The sequence below is a fragment of the Delphinus delphis genome, chromosome 14 (assembly GCF_949987515.2).
Source record: "Delphinus delphis chromosome 14, mDelDel1.2, whole genome shotgun sequence".
NCBI classification, from domain to species: domain Eukaryota; kingdom Metazoa; phylum Chordata; class Mammalia; order Artiodactyla; family Delphinidae; genus Delphinus; species Delphinus delphis.
The window spans coordinates 35,928,173-35,946,052 of NC_082696.1; the positions used below are offsets into that span (position 1 = coordinate 35,928,173).

Here is a 17,880-nt window from a genome sequence, read left to right on the forward strand (position 1 = left end):
AACACTGACAACCCTTAGCAATTATGTAGCATGTTAGCTGGCAAATATTTTAATCAAATGATTTGAAAAATAATAACCCATATGTAACTGGGAAGAAAAAAATGTAAGAAAAATAAAGGAAGAGGATAAAAACAAGAAGGAAGAAGGGGATTTATCTTAAAATATTTAATCAAAAAAAATATCCCAATCACTAAAATAGTTTACATTCCAAAAAAAAATTATTTGAATGCTGACATTACAACAGGCACAGAATCAACTATTAGATCCTAAATCAAAATTATTTCTATGCCTGCTATCCACAAATCATGATTAAAAAGCAAACTCCAAATACTACTAAATCCATTTTCTTATTTGTTACTTAATTCTATCAGCACTGACAATATAATAGTCACAGAGCTTACAGACAAGGGCAACAAAGGTGATCTGTTTTTGCTCATTTTTTCACCTACTTACAGAAAAAAATTAGATAAACTATATGCTTGATTTTTCAAAACTAAAATAAGAGGCTCCCACTCTTTCCTTTAACTTTGAGCATAATTGATAAGCATAATAGAAACATTTTTTAAAAAATTCTTCTCATATGTTTGGCCCAACAGCTTCAGAAACTCTGAAATAGTCTATTTTAGGCTTCACTGAAGAAGGAGGGATACCTGCCTAATTCCTACAGCATCAAAAGAAATCTTGAGGTAGGTACAGAGAATTTATCATCAGGAGGCATATATATACACACACATACACACACCTATCATGCATGCATGTGATGTTTTAAAAATACTCTATAAATATTCTGAGTTCCAAAATGTATGACACATTCTAGCTTATTACCCTTTGTTCGGTATACTGTTATTTGACCTTCTGGTTTTCGCACTTTTCCAAGAAGAATGGTTAAGAATAAAAGGCAGAGGAAACTGATCACTTCCTGCCTCCAAATGATGTCATACCTATGCTTAATTGGTTTACAAGCTCAAATACACGCTAATTTCAAGGCTGTGAATTATATCAAATGACTTTGAAAGAGCAAAAGAAAAGCCATGGCTTAATTTTTAGTGAAACAAGGCCTTGCTTGAAATTCACGTCAACTTTCCATTCTGCAAAGCAACTCATCCACATAAAAATGGTCAAAAAAGGACTTCATTTAATTAGTGATATGTAGACTTTTGCATAGAAAAAGGTTACAAAGTAATACAAAAAAGACTAGGTACAGTAATTTTAAAACAAATATTTAAAAGTATAATTTTGCATAATGTTTAACATTCTCATAATGTTTATTGCTTTCTCCACACAGCAGAGAAATGAAGTGCATAATAATACATGCTGTGTCTTTGTCTTTCAAACATAAATTCTCACGTGCTCAATTTCAAAGTATTAAGAGATTATTTTGTCATTAAACAAAATAAAAACAACAAAACCAAAACACCATTATGTAGCACTAATCTAGGCATGGACAAAAATAATTTATGTACATCCCATTACATACATTCATCTTGATTTGGGATCAAATACAATCACAAGCTTGACAAAGGACATTTAAAAATCGTGGCTTTTCTCTTCCCATTGTTCTCTCCCTGCCTCATCACTTCCAGAAATGCAACTTCTCCCCAAAAGGTGACAAGAATAGATTTTACATGTTATCAGGATGAAATGAAGAGGATAAATATGTAAAAATAGTCCAAATGAAACTGAATAAATTAAACTTTTACAAACTGGAGAGTTTTCAAGTTGGCATGAGTCAGATAGCCTCTGGCGGGCACACAGTAGGCAACTGCTTCTAGGTGCACTCTATAAATGCATGTTTTATATAAAGAAGCACCATATTTTGAGCCATAAGAAAAAAAAAAGTGCCTGGGGGTTTGCAGGCAGGGCAGAAATGCTTGTTAATCTGAGCGCTGACGTAATAATTGCTTATACTAATACATTGTTAAATGTCACAACTTGGCAAGTTTGTACAAAAAAAGCAAACTAGGATAAAACTAGGTTTCTCAACTTGAAAATTACTTTCAGCAATCCTTTTGGCCAATAAAAACCTGTTGATTTCAACAGAGTGCTCTTTTCTGGTATTTGTACTAAAACGTCTGCAGCCTAATGCAAGACTTCTGTCCCTTCTCCTTTCTTAACCTAACCTCTACGCTCTTCTTTACTTGTGCAACGTTGTATGTTCAAAAGAAAACTTTATTAGCTCAGGCACTTATGAAACATGAATATTTTTTTTTCCATTTAGTTTCAAGAAAATTCAGTCAGGGCATTTTCCTTCCCCAATTCAGACATCGTGATGCACTGCTGGATGGTTCAGTCCGTATATTTTCCAGGAGACTTCTAAATGAAAACAAGTGTGACATTTTCAAAAGTTGCTGATGTCAGTTACCAAACTGCCTTAAACCGAAACTGAGAAAAAAGATAATACCACATTTCCACTTCTGAGGTTTGTGTCTCAAATAGCTTTATTGTTCCTTTGTGGATCCGCAGACATCTGTATGGCTACTTTCAGGGTGCAGAGGTTTTAAGCTGACTCTGAAATAAAGGACATTCAGTTACTACTGCAAGAAGTTCAGTGAAAACTTAAAAAGCTCCCACTTCTGTCCCCCAGGGTCGGTAAGGTTTACTGTTTGTTCCACTGCTTGTCTGCTGAGGGCTGGACGTGGCTGATACCGACAAGGGAGGGCTGATGGCTGTGGCAGCTGCCACCGCTGCAGCTGCGTTTGGGGGGAGCATGGGGAACGCCCCAGCGAAGGACAGAGGGAAGCTGTGCGCAGCTGCCGTGGCTGCTGCAGCGGCTGCGTGGACAGTGGCCGAGAGGGACAACAGAGAAGTGGAGAGAGGTGGCACACAGGGGGCGACACTGCCTGTTGATGGCATCCGAAGGGCAGAGTCTGCGTGGGCAAACGTGGCCGTGAGGAGGGTGGAGCCATGGGCAGGAGGCACTTCTGAAGTGGTGGAGAGGCGGCAAGGTGTGGGCTCCGAGGCGTGGAGTCCGCTGGGTTGGAGCAGGGCTGCCGGAAGGTGATGGAAGGCCGCCGCCCAGTGGTGAGGATGCAGGGGGTGATGGTGGTGGGCCAGAGAGGAGGTCATTGCCGCCGCCTCTCGCTGTGAGGCACACGTGCTGAGATGAGAGACCAAGCGCACCCGCAGTGGATCAGAGGAGTCCAGGCCTTCCACAGAGCTCAGGTACCTTGCCACTTCGGTTAAGCACTCTCGGAATCCAATGCTCATGAAGTCCATGGCAAGGGCATGGGCGTCAAAGTAGCCTGAAAGGAGGTTTGAGCAAAGTGGGGGCCAGGAGAGACAGTGAGAGAAAGAAGGATACAATTATGAAGAGTAGCCAACACCTACGTTCCACCCTGTCCTTCAGAGATTTAAGAAGAACGACGATCCTTTCTGAGAACGTTGCCAGCTATTTATGGTTGTAATTTTTGCAGAAGTTAAGAAAGTGCACTTTGCAATTCACATGTGTGACAACTCTGGCAATGCTATGTACTGCAGTTGTTCCTGCAACCAAATAGCACAGTGGGGAAAAGAATTAAGAACATCTGTGTTTCAAACACTTCCAGAAAAAAAAAATGGTGTCTCTTCTTTTGTATTGTGGGATAGTGAAATTTTCTAGTAAACTTTTCCACGGTATAACAGAGTACCAGTCTCTCTGTCTCTGTCACATGAATTGGAGATTAAAGGGTTTATCTGAAACATCCTCACTCTCTTGGCATTTATAACTGAGATGTGAAATGCATATGAGCAGTTTGAGGACTTTTTAGAAATGTGCCAGAACTGCTCAATAAATTCATAAATGCTTCTTGACTCAGTGTTTTTTATCAACAAAATGAAAACACCATTACTTTGTATGGAAAAAAGTTAAAGAAGCAAAATGATTTTTAAAAATTTGGTTACTAATTTGAAGATCTTATTTTTCTATCAGGTAATATAACATTACTATAACTCCTAGTTTTCCTGAAGTCCAAATATATATTTCTTTCATTGGCTAGCTTCCTTTTTTCTGGCATCCGTCCAAGAAAAAAATGTATATTAATTGTGTCAGTGTGTATGCACATACCCTTACACCTAAGGTTACTACCATTAAAATGGCTAGAGCTGGTCACATTTATGAGAATCCCTTTTTATCCAAAGATAACACATTAGAATAGAAAATAGTAACATCTGATTAGAATCAGTGCCAATTTAGGGTACTGATAATGATCAGACATTTGGGGAAAGGTCACCACTTTGAATAAGTGACCTCTAATATGTATAAACGTATCCTTTTTAGACTTTTTTTCTCATTTGCAACTTTTTTTTTTAAACAATTTTCAAATTAAAATTTAGTCTACTCACTCCAGGGATGTGTATATACATAAATGAGAAATATCACATTCAAACAAGGTTCTTTTCATCTAAGGCATTTACTACATTCCCTTTTTTATGTTTTTGTAGATCAAAGTATTACCTGTTTTGTTTATCATCTATTAACAATTAGACTAGCACTTTGGAAAATAGTAGTCACAATATTCAAAGTCCAAGAGCTAGAACTTCAACAGAAATTTGGAAGTCCCAAAAAGAAATTTGAGGAAAACATATACACCATTAAGACCGTAACAACAACAGCACAAAGCTGACATAAGAGAACATCATGAAATGTGGAAGATAGCAACAAAAAGAGTCATCATCCCAGGACTTCAGCATGGTTAGCAATAAAGCCCCTGGCATTAGGAGGGAAAGTTCTTCCTGAAGACGCCGCCTCCAAAGAAAGACTTCACATAAGAGTCCTCAGGGTTCTCTGCAAGGCTTTGCAGACTTCTGACTTCATGAGAGAAGGGAGATAATCATCAGAGTAGACAAGAGTCCAGAAACCCAGAGGGATCTAGAAATTTAGGTTACTCTACTAAATCCTCTCTAGAAACTCCTGCAATACCAAGACAGATTAAAGAATGGACCAACAGAATTGTACCCCAGGAGCTTCCAAGTATCTTCATGAGTCGGCATGAAGTAATTGAAATTTGTGATTTGCCAGCTGTATGGGGTTGTATATGGGTGAGTTCTCTGTTGCATCTTAAGGAATATAAATTATGTAATTCCTATACTGTTGCTGAATGCAGAGGGAAATGACGATGAGCAACTGTTTCCTGCGACCGCATCTTGGGCCAATAATCATAGCACAGGGGTCCACACCACTTCCATCACTGCTCTCTGGGCTTTAAGTGAATAAGCTCACAACAACCTTGTGAAGTGAACACTATCACTGTCCTCATTTTACAAATGAAGAAACTGGGGTTCAGAAAAGGTCAGTCCTTTATCTAGGGTCACAGACCAAAAAAAAGAAAAACAAGCCAGGATTTGAAACCAGGCAACCCAAATGCAGTGTCTGTCCTTCACCAGTACATTCTGAGGCCCCCATAGCAGCTGTGAGTCTTTAACAACTCGAGCCCACACTGCCAGCCCCACTTCTTCAAGGCCCACACGTTCTCCTGTGAGGTGACCTCTCTAATGAGCTGGCAGTCAGGCGACTCGTATGGAGCTCGCTCGGAAATGTCTGTTCGCAAACTATTTTGGGATGAATTTTAGGACCGTTCAGGTAGCCAAGAATAGCAACCACGATGGAACTTAGTGTTTATAATAAGGCATAAGAACAATATTACTCTTTAGAAGTATAGCTCATGCCAAATATTTGAAACGCTGATAAAAATTCTTAGCCTTGTGGCTAACAATGCCAAGGGAAGTAAAGCAATCAAACAACTTTCCCTGCACGATCACTAACCCGATCAGTCCCCTAACATCCTGAGGGAGCAGGTGTAGAGACAGAATCCTGGGGCGGCGGGGGGCCTCGAGGGCTCAGAGGGCTAGTACAGGCCTCCTTGTGCAGCCCAGCACCTCTGTCTAGGCTTAAAGGTGGGTCAGTGGCCGAGCTGGGCTGGATCACAGGCTTCTAGAATTTCATCCAGTTCTCTTCCCTATTACGTAAGAATATTTGCAGCCTATGCCGAGGGTTACATTTTAAAGGGTAGAAATCACAATTCCATACCCATTCAGGATGGTTATTCAGGCAGGACAGACGGTTCCTTGAGAAGGTACAACAGAGGGTAAGTCACATCGTGTGTGAGGGCGTCCCTTTACAATGATCACCGCCCCCCCACCCGACACAGGTAAAAGATGGTGAAGGTCAGGGCTGATGCTCCACAGGTCCTCAGCTGGAGTTAGACACTGAAATACTTCTGTACCAATTGATAAACAGCTATTTCCCTCCAATGCCCTGCCCCTGTCCTGACCTAGGGCAAACTCTGATACTACATAATAAAAGGTTAATGCTGAGCAGAGATAAGCGTTCAGGGTGTAGCTGCAGCACTTAGCCCCTGTGGTACCCTCTCCTTACCCAGTTATCAAATATATGGGACAGCCCTTGGCTAAGATGAATACCAAAGGCCTGTGTGAAGGGTGAAAAAGATATAAAAGGGCAAAATCAAGTCTGAGTGATGTGTGAGAAGTGGGATAATGAAATCTGAATGAATACTACATCGTTTAGGATCTCAAGTCCATTCATAGCATGAACTGAGGGTCAGGAACTGGACTATTCTTCCCTAAATCACTATCCAGTACAGAAGACATCTCTCCACAGCACTGGGCCCAGGGCACCTGCTCCTGTTTGCTCTTCACAGGAATGACTGCTCCATCAGTGGTTTCCGGGACAGAGATTCACTACCTGCACTTCAAATGCTCTGTGTGGTCTAAATCCAAGATCAACCAAACTCTGAGAACAACAATGAAAATTCACTTCCTTTGGAAGAGCTGCATTATAGTGAGTCCTATCCCTGATTTAACAGGGGACTGGGGAGAGGGAAAGAAGAGAAAAAGATTGTGTCTAACCTCCTGTTTATGTTTGGATGTTTGTGTGTTTGTTTTGTCTTTCTGTACAAATTCCAGCATGCACTTCTGAAAGTCCCAAACAAACCTCTGACCAGGCTGCTGTGAATGAAGCTTTACTCCCACAGTATTATAAAAGCAAACACAAGCCCAGGGTCAAGTGCTTCTTTTGTTCCAGAAGTTCTTTCCCACGAGTTCAATCCTGCCATTAGCATTGATTTCCACGGCTTTAATCTGGGACCTCCTATCGCAGCTCGTTAAAGAACTGTTCAACTATGACTTCCTTACAATCTTAGGGAGAAAAAATGAAAAGAGAAAGGTAGAAGGGGCGGCGGGGGGGGGGGGGGGAATGAAGTCACCTACTTACCTTTACCCCCAGTTGCCTGGAGCATCTTTAAATGATCGACTGTCATTTGCAGTATTTCAGCTTTTTCTAACTTTGCAGATCCCTGAGTAAACAAATAATAAAATCTTATAAGTCCTATGGAAATGAATTTGGAAAAACTTACCCTGAATTTTTCATTTTCCCTCTCACTAGAAAATTCTAAGTTTAACTTTTTCACAGAAAAATATGAATTCTTCCTGAACTTTACATGAAAACACTAATTGCATCACACCTAATGACAGATATTTGCCATTTTAACTTTTAAAGACTAAAAGGCATAATAATTTTTAAACACAAAAATAATTACACTAAGATAACTCTACTCAAACTACTACAACTGCAAAAATCTCAAACTGCATCAAACTGGTTAATAATATACTTTATTTTATCAGGGGATATACAATAGTCTTATATAATGCTTAAGTCTAGATCAGTTGAATCCAACTCTGGAGGAAAAGCAGATAGGATCTCATAAAATTATTGTTAAAAAGCATATCTTTCAAAAATAGATAATTCTATTATGCCTTTAAGGTAATTCATACTACACCACTGTAAGTATAGAACCAAAAGTGCGAAGGGAAGACTTTCAAGGTTTTTTTTTCCCAATAATTACCAGCAGGTGTCACTGTAAATTCCAAGACCATAAACAAGGAAGCATAATCTAACTTGAATCTAATAAGCATCAAAAATGCTTAAGGATATTTGAATCCTTTAAAATAGTTCTTAATAAAATTTTCATTGTATTTTTATGCCCCTCCCCCATTTTAAAACAAGGCAACCTCTGGAAACCAACTGAAATACAAATGTGCCACTTCAAACTGTCTCAGAGGGCTGTGGGTGGCTTCTAATTTCTTGGAAGAGCTAAATAATTAAATCAGTATGTTTTCTTGAAAAGGAAACTGCAGTTTATTTCAGGTTCCTATGCTTTACTTGTTTTGTGAAAATTGTCAGCACCCAGTACATGGTGAGAGTGCCAGAGTGACTTAAACTGCTTGAAAGAACACTCTTCTAAATATATTGTGACAGGGCCAGCTCTCTAGGGTTGGTCGCCAAGCTCAGCAAATGGGAAAGCCTGTGTTTATGGTAACTAACTGCCAAACTACTGAGGTTTGCTTTTAAGGTTTAAGTCGACATTTAAGAAAAAAAATCTAACGAACTCCAACCCCCCAACCCCCCGCCAAAAAAATCACCGAACTGTTTCTCATAATTGCAGACATTTCAGCACTGAAAGTAAAAACGTCACTGATTACTGATATTTCCATTTTCAACGTATTGTCATGGGAAAAGCTAATAATCAAAACTACAATTTGCCCATTACATTTAGCTCATTAAAGACAGTTTCAGCATATAGAGTGGTGCCTTTTTTCTCTTAAAAATGTATAGTCAACAGCATTTGACAACTTGTACTTCTATCAATGTTCAGTTTTTCCATGAATATGTACAGTAGTTTCAGTGAAAGTGACTAATAACAAAACTGCAGTTTCTGGATAATTTCCAAGGGCTTTGTAGGGCTTGCTTTATAATGTTTGTGGTTCATGAAGTAAACAACAAAATGGAATAAACAAACAACAGCTGTCTTATACCCTATTTGAATTTAATTGAAAGTTACTTTCAACAAAGGTATGATGCCATACTCTTTGAAAGATGCTCTTTGAAATCTATCAGCCATGGCGGCAGAAGGAAAAACACAACTCTTCAAAAATGAAAAGGAAGATTTAAACATTTGGCTTTCTACTTTACTAAGTGTGCAAATCTTTTTTCCTTCTTTTTTTTTTTTTTTTTTTTGGTAAAGGAATACGTTAATTCTGAAAAGGGGAATTTATGGCTAGTTTGATTTTTCTACCAACTTCCACAAAGATGCCTCGAAACAAACATCATTCTATTAAGCCAGGAATTAAAAATGAAACCAAGTGGTTTGGTAAATAAATTTTGTTAGTAGTATTATTTAGGAAATAGAGCTAGAGGTGTTACTTCCTCGGCTTGGATTATTTTTTAAAATAAAAAGCTTACTTTTTAAAGAATAGTTTGAGACAAAAATGAAATTTCACATGGATATCTTTTCTGAAGAAGAATACTACATACAGCTCAGTTTTAAACAAAACCACTACTGGTATTCACAGAAAGAACAGAGAGAGCGTGAACATGTTACCCTTAAGGGAAAATAAGCTAGAGAATGGAAATGTTTTTCAACTTCATGATGGATTATGTTTTTAATAGTTTTGCCACAACAAAGCATTTTATTGAAATAGCTGCTCTGTGCCAGATCACGGCACATACACCATTATTTTAATGAGCTTTAAGAAGAACCCACGTTGCCAGATGAGAGAATCAGCTTTTTTGAGCTCACTGGTGGGGTGGTCAGGATGGGGGGGGCAGCTTACTTGTTTTTCAAAAGCGGTTGGCACCAGTCGTCTCAGCTCAGATAAACTGTTATTTATCCGATCTCGACGCCTTTTCTCTATTATCTATCCCCAAAAAGCAAAACAACAACAAAAGTTCATGAATACACAAATGATAAAATTACTCGTAATGGAAAAATACAACTGCTACACATTAGGCTGGATTACATGAAATAAAAAGACCAAAAAAAAAATCACATACCCCTCTCCTTTTCTTTCTTGCCATAATCTGAGATGTCGTTGTTGGAGAATTCGATCTAATCACAGAGCTAGTACTTTGTCTATGAAATAAGAAGAGTTTGTCAGGTGCTGCATTAACATAACAATTGTTTTCTTCTGGGTGCTTGATGGCATCCATTAAATATTCAGAGTGATAGCACAGTTCAGATCAGCATTATTTTATTCTTAATTCTTGCTCTTTACAGACTTTGCTTTCAGCCCTTATATCTCTTTTCAGGTAGGAATCATGCCTTTTTTTCTTTTAATTTTAATGACTAATCCAGATGTCAAATCCACTGGCAAAAACGTCCCTAAACTTTTACTGAGCCTCCCAATGAAATAATTATGGGCAGTCAGGGTGAGAAGTTAGATATTAGTACTTCCTAGTTCCACTCATAAATGTTTCTTAAAAGTCAATTAATCTCTAATAGCATCCCTCCTCCTCCCTCTGGTAAGACCCACTGAACAAAGCAAAGCTATTTTAAAATAATTACTATCAAACAGATATACAGCATCACATGTCAAACTGTTGTCCCTAGATGCAATCTTTAAAATAAACAGAAGTTACCTTACTATTTCAAAACTCCAAGTAGTCATACAAGAAAAAAATGACAACTTCAATGTTTTCTATATTAATCTTCCAAAAGAATGACCCAAAATTAAATATGCCACTAATAGAAAAATTAAAATTAGATCAACTACTAGGTAAATGTTTTACTTTGAAAATAAAACTCTAGGTGAGTATCTCTCAGCCTTCAATCTAAGCTTAAACCTCTCAGAGTTGTAATCCATCTTGAGTTTGCTAATGAAAAAATATTTTATATCAGAAGTTCAGTCAAATCACTATATTGTCACATAGTTTTTATGATCCTTTCTAGTTTGTATCTGTTTCTCTTCATAATTCATAGATACTCTGCTTCCTCATGTTCTCAAATTCTCCAGGTTCCTGTTATTTGTTCTCTTTCATTATAGAAATATTGCACACACCAGGTTCTTATTACCTCACCTTCTCACTTCTGGATCTTATTTCTGAATTAACTGTTCCCCTCATTCCCATCCCCTTCTCAACTGGTTTCACCTTTCACATGACATCTTTTGTTTTTCGGATCTCATTTTTTAAGATGACACAACACTTTATTAGAAGATACTTTGCAAACAACGTTTCAAGCGAATATCTTTGCTTTTAATGATTCCAGTCTAAGGTTTGTACATATTAGAATAATAATATTGAAAGAAAAGCAGTTTTCCAAACGTAGAATTTTACTCTTTGAGTGACAGCTACAGATAAATAATTAAGGTGCTTCTGGGGATGCCAATTAGAAGCAATTATCATTTGACCCGCCTTGGCACTAAAACGCCTCCATAACCTCTCTCTGTCACTGGAAAGTGGAGGTCTGGCTTCCGTGATCACGATCTCGATCTTCTCCAGACTCAGGAACAAGCAAAGAGATGATGCCTGAAACGATCCTTCATCTGTCACTCACACTCCCGTCAGCCAAGTCACATACGATCAACTTGGAAATCTCAGCCTACTTAGCCTTGACATCGCTAATTGCTTTCATGGCTCCAAAAAGCAAGTCATCTTTTAGTCTCTTTAAAAATAAAAAAAAATCATTTTTTTCTTTCTTCGCCTGGCCCATTTTGAAAGTGCTCCCAAATGCAGTTTCGGTGGCGGGGGCGTCGTCCGTCTCCCGGGCGTGCCACTCCGCACGCCCAACGCTGACAGCCGGGGACCCTCCTTCTCCAACCTCTGCACACTTTCAGCCGCCCCACCCCTAGGGTGCAAACCCACATGCCTCGCCCCACCCGAACACGCGCTCCTGAGCGCCCACCCCTGAAAGTTTTTCGGGCAAAACTTTCCCCGCTCGGTTAGAACGCGGCGCAGAGGAACCTCGGGATTTCCAAGTAGCCGCTCGTACACAAAGCTCCCCGATGCCTCGGGCTCCGGACAGCTCCTGCCGAGCCCGCGCTCACCCCGAGTAATTGTTCTCGCTCCCCACGTCGATGGTCTCGTCCATGTCGCTCTCAGAGGTCGTCTCCTCGCAAGGGCGCTTCATCACGGCGAACACCGCGCGGGGTGCAGCCGGGCCGGAGCCTCGGACACCAAGCCGGACGCAGCGCCCTCCCCGCCTGCCTCCTCCCTCCCGCCCTCCCTGGGCCCGGGCAGGCGCGGCTCGGCCGGCAGCGCGGTCGGCTCCTCGCGGCTCTTTCCCACGCTGCAGCCCAGCTCGGCCGCAAGAGCCGGCGCCGGCCACGCCTCCCCGCGCGGGCGGGGCCCCCTCGCCCGCCTCCAGCGCGCAGGCCCCCGCAGCTCCGCCGGGCACCGCCTCCTCGGGAGTCAGCGTGGCCCGGGATTGGCCGGAGCGGAGGGGCGGGGCCGCTCTCGCCAAAGCCCGCCGCGGAGCTCCGGCTGAGGCGTGGGAACGCGGCCGCGCATCTGGGGCCCGGGAGCAGAGCGCGGGTGGAGAGAGGCGGCGGCGAGCGGGAGCGCGAAGTCGCTAACTCTAGATAGGGAAGCGCGCGGACGTGGGCACAGGCGCGGGCGCGGGCGCGGGCGCGGCGGGGGCGGGGGCGGGCTGGCGAGGGGCGGGCTCTGGACCTCGGGTTTTGGCGCTCCTCCGCACCCAGCAGTCTGCCGGTGAAGTTTCAGCCCTGTGTTTAAAGAATAACCCCAAGCGCGTGGCTGAGTGTGAGCGAGCGTGTGTGACGTCGGGAGGCGCCGTGGCTTAACCGAACCGCCCCACTCGGCTGTCCCTTGTCTGGACCAAAACTGCTGACTGACTGACCCTGGCGGTCACATTTGCCCTCTGGGGTTTTCGAAAACCCTAAATCAAAGTTGCTTCTCTTTGGCAACTCCCAAGGCTACTTCCGCGGCCTCTGGGCTGTGAACAGATAAGGACGCAAGTTTCCCCGACCAGGTACTTGACAACTGGCGGTCGGAGGGTCTGAGAGACCGGCCACCAAACGATTTTCTAATTGCACCTAATCAGTTCTTTCCATTTGGCCACTGAGGCTGTGGATAATAGATCCCGTTGAGTAGACCGTGGGCTGGAGTTGTGTCTACTCTGGTGGCAGGAAGGACTAGAGCAATGATGCGGGTATTTCAGGACACAATTTTAGTAGTTTTTCAAGTTCGAGTTTTTCGGGCTTGGATTATCCAGATAATTGCAATTCACACTCCCTGGTTTGGGTAATCTCAGCGGTAGAGTTAAGTACAATCCCGGACGTGAAAAAAAATCGCGCTTGGAAATTAATTTGTTTTCTAAAAGACGAATGCGTGTCCAGTCTTTAGTGCATTGGACAGCGTGGGTTGTATAAAACTCTAGATGTGCTTGTAAAACATGTTTTCAAGCTGCTCTTTCCATCCATGCTCTGAGGTAGTTGTTTGAACCCGCTACTTAGTTGTGTCTATGCGAGGGCAGCGGGAGGCGGTGGGCCCGCCGGGGCGCCGCGGTACCGGGAGGCGGGCGCCGGGTGGGTCGGGGTTGAGCTCGAGACTCCACTCGTTGCGCCGGGACAGCTCGGTGCTTAGAGCAGAAAAGCCTCTGAGACAGAGGCGTCAATCAGTCGCCACAGCCCTACGCCACGACGGAGTCTTATTTTTCTGGGGATCTGCTTAGGTCGTCCCCCTCTGACACTCCATTCTCTCCTCACACAAGACCGGCGCGGGACGGGGAGGAGAAGAGCAAGGGATGAGACTTGAAAAGACCGGGCCGGGGCAGGGCAGGGGGAGAGCGGGAAGGACCTGCAGTCCGCGGGTTAAGCCCTCGTTAAACCACAAAACCCCTTCCCCACACGCCCTCGTCTCTTTTGTGCGGTCCCCACCGCGGCGCCTGCAATAACCGTGTGAACAGAAACCCGAAACGTTCCATCCTGACTTCTGAAACTTAACACCGGGCAAAACACACAGTCGTCGGGAGCCGGGCGGGGCCTGGTGGGGATGCACCCGGTCAGCTCGAGGCCGCGGGGGGCGGTGACCCCCCAGCTCGGCTGTGGGCCTCCCCGCCGCGCGGGTCTCCGGGCCTTTCCTTCGCTGCAGCGCCGGCTGCCTGAGCGCGCTGCGGGGAGCCGAGCGGGCTCGCCTCCCTTCGGCTCTGACCTCCCCCGACGTCACTCGGCTCTCGGTCCTCACAGCCCGGCTAGGGAAGAGCCAGATCTGCGCGGGTCGACCGTCCCACCTCCCCGGCGGATGCGCCCGCGGCCAGTCCGCGCAGACAACGCGGGGACACGCCGCCTCCAGCCTGGGGCGAACTCAGCCTTCACGACTTTTAGCGAAGGGTGCGCATTTTTCTGAAAGCGAATGTCTACAGATGCAATTAACCTTGGCCACGCGATCAAATTAGCGGGCGCTTCAAAACGCCGGGGACAAAACCTGAGATCATTACTGAAAAAAAATTTAAGAGTTCTTTCTCACTATCCTACTGTATTTAATTATAATAATTGCGAAGAATTGCGAAGAGGGAAATGACTTGCTTGAAAAAAAGTTGCAGCTGGTTGAAGTTTTTCCATACTTGTCTCTGAAGACTTAACCACTGTACCATGCTATAAAGAAAAATGTGTCAGGGACGTTCGAAATGCACACGCGGATTTACTGTCGCTTAAAAATACTTCTTAAGCAAAGAGGGTCATATTTTAAAAACGTTTAGAACAGTGCCTGGTACGTTGGAAGCGCTCTATATACGTCTGTTAAATAAACAAGAATGCGTAAGGCAAAAGACCTCGGCGTTTTGAACACGACCAAAGTAATAACATGCTAACTTATCTGCAAGATACTTGATCGCAATTAGGCAGCACGAGATGTTTCAATTAGGTCTTTTATTCCCCTCTAATATCCCATTTGCCTATGCCCTGGTCAGGCGCCTTGTCTGACACTGAAAGTGCTTCTCGGGTCAGAGGGAGAAACGGAGGAAACTCTTTAAAACGCCCCAGCATCATTAAAAACGGTGGTGGATTCTCTGGAGTGCGAGAGCGAGGTGTAGGGGTGGCGTCTGCAGAGAGAAAGAAAAGAGAATGAGAAAACCGCGGGATTTCAAGCTTCATCGCCCCTCAGCGACATCCTTTTCAGTGAAAGTTGGTTGAAGGCTTAGGAAGAACTCGGGCAGAAGAAAAGATGTCCGCGCGCAGAGCAAACCACAGTTCGTTCCTTTTCAAAGATTTGTACAATGAGATAATTAGACCGAAAGATACGAAGAACTTCCCTACAAACGAAATGCCATTAGGAAAGAAAGCCCAGAAAGACAGATCTAAACGGAATGGAGGAGGAAAGACTCAGCTGTCTTCCCGAAATTGGTCCTTTCCTCCTTGTTTTGTCCTTCTGTGATTTAACTCACTTACTGACGTGAGTGAGATGTCTTAATATAAAGTTACAGTTTTTGCACCTGTATTTTATACATCTGGCCATTTTGACCCTGTTATAGCTTGTCCCACAAAATTTGAGTTGTGTTGCATAAATTAATGAAGTGATTACTTTGCTGCATTTTAAAATGCTCCTTGCAGCATTTCTGGAAGGAAAGCAGGATTTTTTTTTTTAATTCTAGGTCTGCTTTTTTCCTCATTAGAGCACTCTGATTTTTCAAGATCAGTGGTCACACTTTGTTACTTGGTACTTCTCTGAATCCTTTGAGGTACTGCTTACAGTTACTGTAAAAAGTGTCAGCCACTCCAGTGTTTGGGTTCGTTAGAAAGTCACTAAGACATGACACCACTTTAAAAAAATGTTTTAACTGAGCTTCACAGTGAAATACAGGCAGCTCTGTTATTTAAAGACCTTTATGTTAGTCTGAAAAGGCTAAGTGCACATCGTTCATATTGAGAAGTCCAATATTTTGCCCTTTCTGAAATATAATTATTTACACAGCTTTCTCTTGCAAATGGAAGACAAGCAGGTCGCCCCAAGATGTGCTAGTCTATTTGCAATTGCTGGGGCAGGTGACATGCACGTGCGTGCGTCTGTGGGCAGCCTTGCTGGGCTGGCTTCCCTGACTACAAGGCTATTGTGAGCTGGCAACACTTTAAAGTGTGTGAGAATGCTGCACCCTGAGAGTGGAGGCCAAAGGCAAGATCCTTGTAAATTTCAATACCTTTCTCAACATCAGTCTGGCAGCAGGCAGCCCAACCTAGGGTCACCGTTGGACACACATTTGCAAGCTAGTAAAGCAAAACAAAGCAGAAAGCAAGGGGAAATTTAGGCCCACCAACCTTGAAGTCATCCATAAAAGGGAACTGCTTTACCAGTTAACAATTATCCTTGCCTGGTTACCCACAAAAAGTGCATCGTTTTTTCTTGGCTTGCCCCAATAGGTGCTACTTATTTTTTACATCAGAAGCTTCAAGGTAGGAAGTCTAAGACCCAAAGGCCCCTTTCTTGGAGATTAGAATGTTTAAATTGATCTCTGTTATTAAGGGGCAATTTATTTAAAAGCTTTTATTTCATGAGTGATGTTATTAGTACCTAGCACATGCCCAAGGAGGAAGGCTGGTTTTATTGCAGGACACAGGAGAAGAGGGTTGTATAATTAAGTAACCAGTTTTCCATACCCCTGTAAGCAACAGTCAAAAGATAACTAAACTCACTATATTAACTTCCTCTTTGTGAGTGTTAAACTGATGTTGGCAGGCTTTTCTATTAAGGAAATTCTTTAAAATTTTCATTTTCTTGAAGTTGGTTTGATTGAGAGATTTTTTTTCCCCTCTCAGGAATACAATAAGAAATATTCGCTCCTCTCATGGAAATCATCTTTTAACTAACTTCATCCCCATCCTCTAGAATAGAATAGTGCCTGACACATAATGGATATACAATAAATGGTTTGTGAATGAATTTCTTGTCAAAATTAATGAACTCCTTGCTTCTTTCCATATATACAGAATTTAGATACATCAGAATAATAAAATGGAAATAAACAACCGTGAAGTAAAAAAAATCATGAAAAAAATTGAAAAGAATATACTTAAACATGAGCAGGAAACCATTTGCTGTGAATGGACCCTTAGGTCACTCCTGAGCTTCCTGGCAGCCAAGTCAGAAGAAACAGAGTGAGTTTTCTAATTCTTGTAATCGGAAAAGAGGAAGCACATTATTTGTCAAAAAAGAAAAAGTTTATCCAGCTGTGAATTCTAAACGAGCTACATGATTGCCTTTTTCACAGATTTAAAATTTTTATTTTGTTTAAAACAATTATTTTCTTTGTCTAAAATTCTTCCCCAAGTATCTACATTAATTATTGCATGAACATTCGTATTATGTATAAATGAAGACAATAGTTTATCTCCTAATAGCTGAATAAGTCGTTTTCTATGCTCTCGCGATTAATAAACTGACATTAATAGGACCAGTGCCTCACATAGTTACAAAAATGTGGATTCTCCATAGGAAAATTTCTTTCAGTTTTAGAAAAAGTTAAATCAAAGATTCATGGATCTGGTTGGTTGGTATTACTTGATGAAAGTGAAAGAGACTCTACAGGTTTCTGAAATATCAAGTGCTATGGAAAAGTTTAAGACTAAAAGAATTTCCCAGTAGAATGCAAATGACCATGTATATATTTTTTCACACTTTTATTAGGATACTTTTATTAGATGGGTGCACATTTATGCCCTTATCTGCTTATTTTTAAATTGATAGAGACTTTATGGGGAAAAAAACCCCTCATAGACTGGAAATAAGAAGTTGCTAATTTTAGATTTATTGTAGAAAAATTGAAGGCTATTTTTGGACCTTCATGCTTTGTAAACCTATTGAAGTAGTATGTTACAAGAAACAGAAAAATAGCAAGTTTGGCATCTGTTGTTTGAAGGGACAGCACAGAAGTTGTTTTTTTTTCTTTCTGGCTTTAGACTTCAAAATAATTTAATAATGTCATAATGTATTGGGAACATATGACTAAAATTTTTTAGAGATAGATTTTGGGTCTTAAGTAATAGCTCATTCCATTTCTAGGAATTGAATAAAGAAAACAGTTCTGTGACGAACTGCAGTATTCATCAGGGCAGTGCAGTCTGTTTGGAAACAAAATGTCATGGTGCTTAGTAGAGAGC

The 17,880-nt window shown here is 42.0% G+C and overlaps 1 protein-coding gene across 1 annotated transcript; it reads right to left on the minus strand.

The window, feature by feature from the left end:
* Nucleotides 1-1,125: 1,125 nt before the first annotated feature.
* On the minus strand, nt 1,126-11,947 carry HEY2 (hes related family bHLH transcription factor with YRPW motif 2). Its single transcript, XM_060030541.1, has 5 exons — nt 11,818-11,947; nt 9,827-9,905; nt 9,607-9,690; nt 7,208-7,289; nt 1,126-3,242 (listed from the first exon to the last, which is right to left on the minus strand). Exons 1-5 carry the CDS (start codon nt 11,898-11,900, stop codon nt 2,557-2,559), a joined length of 1,014 nt encoding a protein of 337 aa, XP_059886524.1. The 5' UTR covers nt 11,901-11,947; the 3' UTR covers nt 1,126-2,556.
* Nucleotides 11,948-17,880: the final 5,933 nt, after the last annotated feature.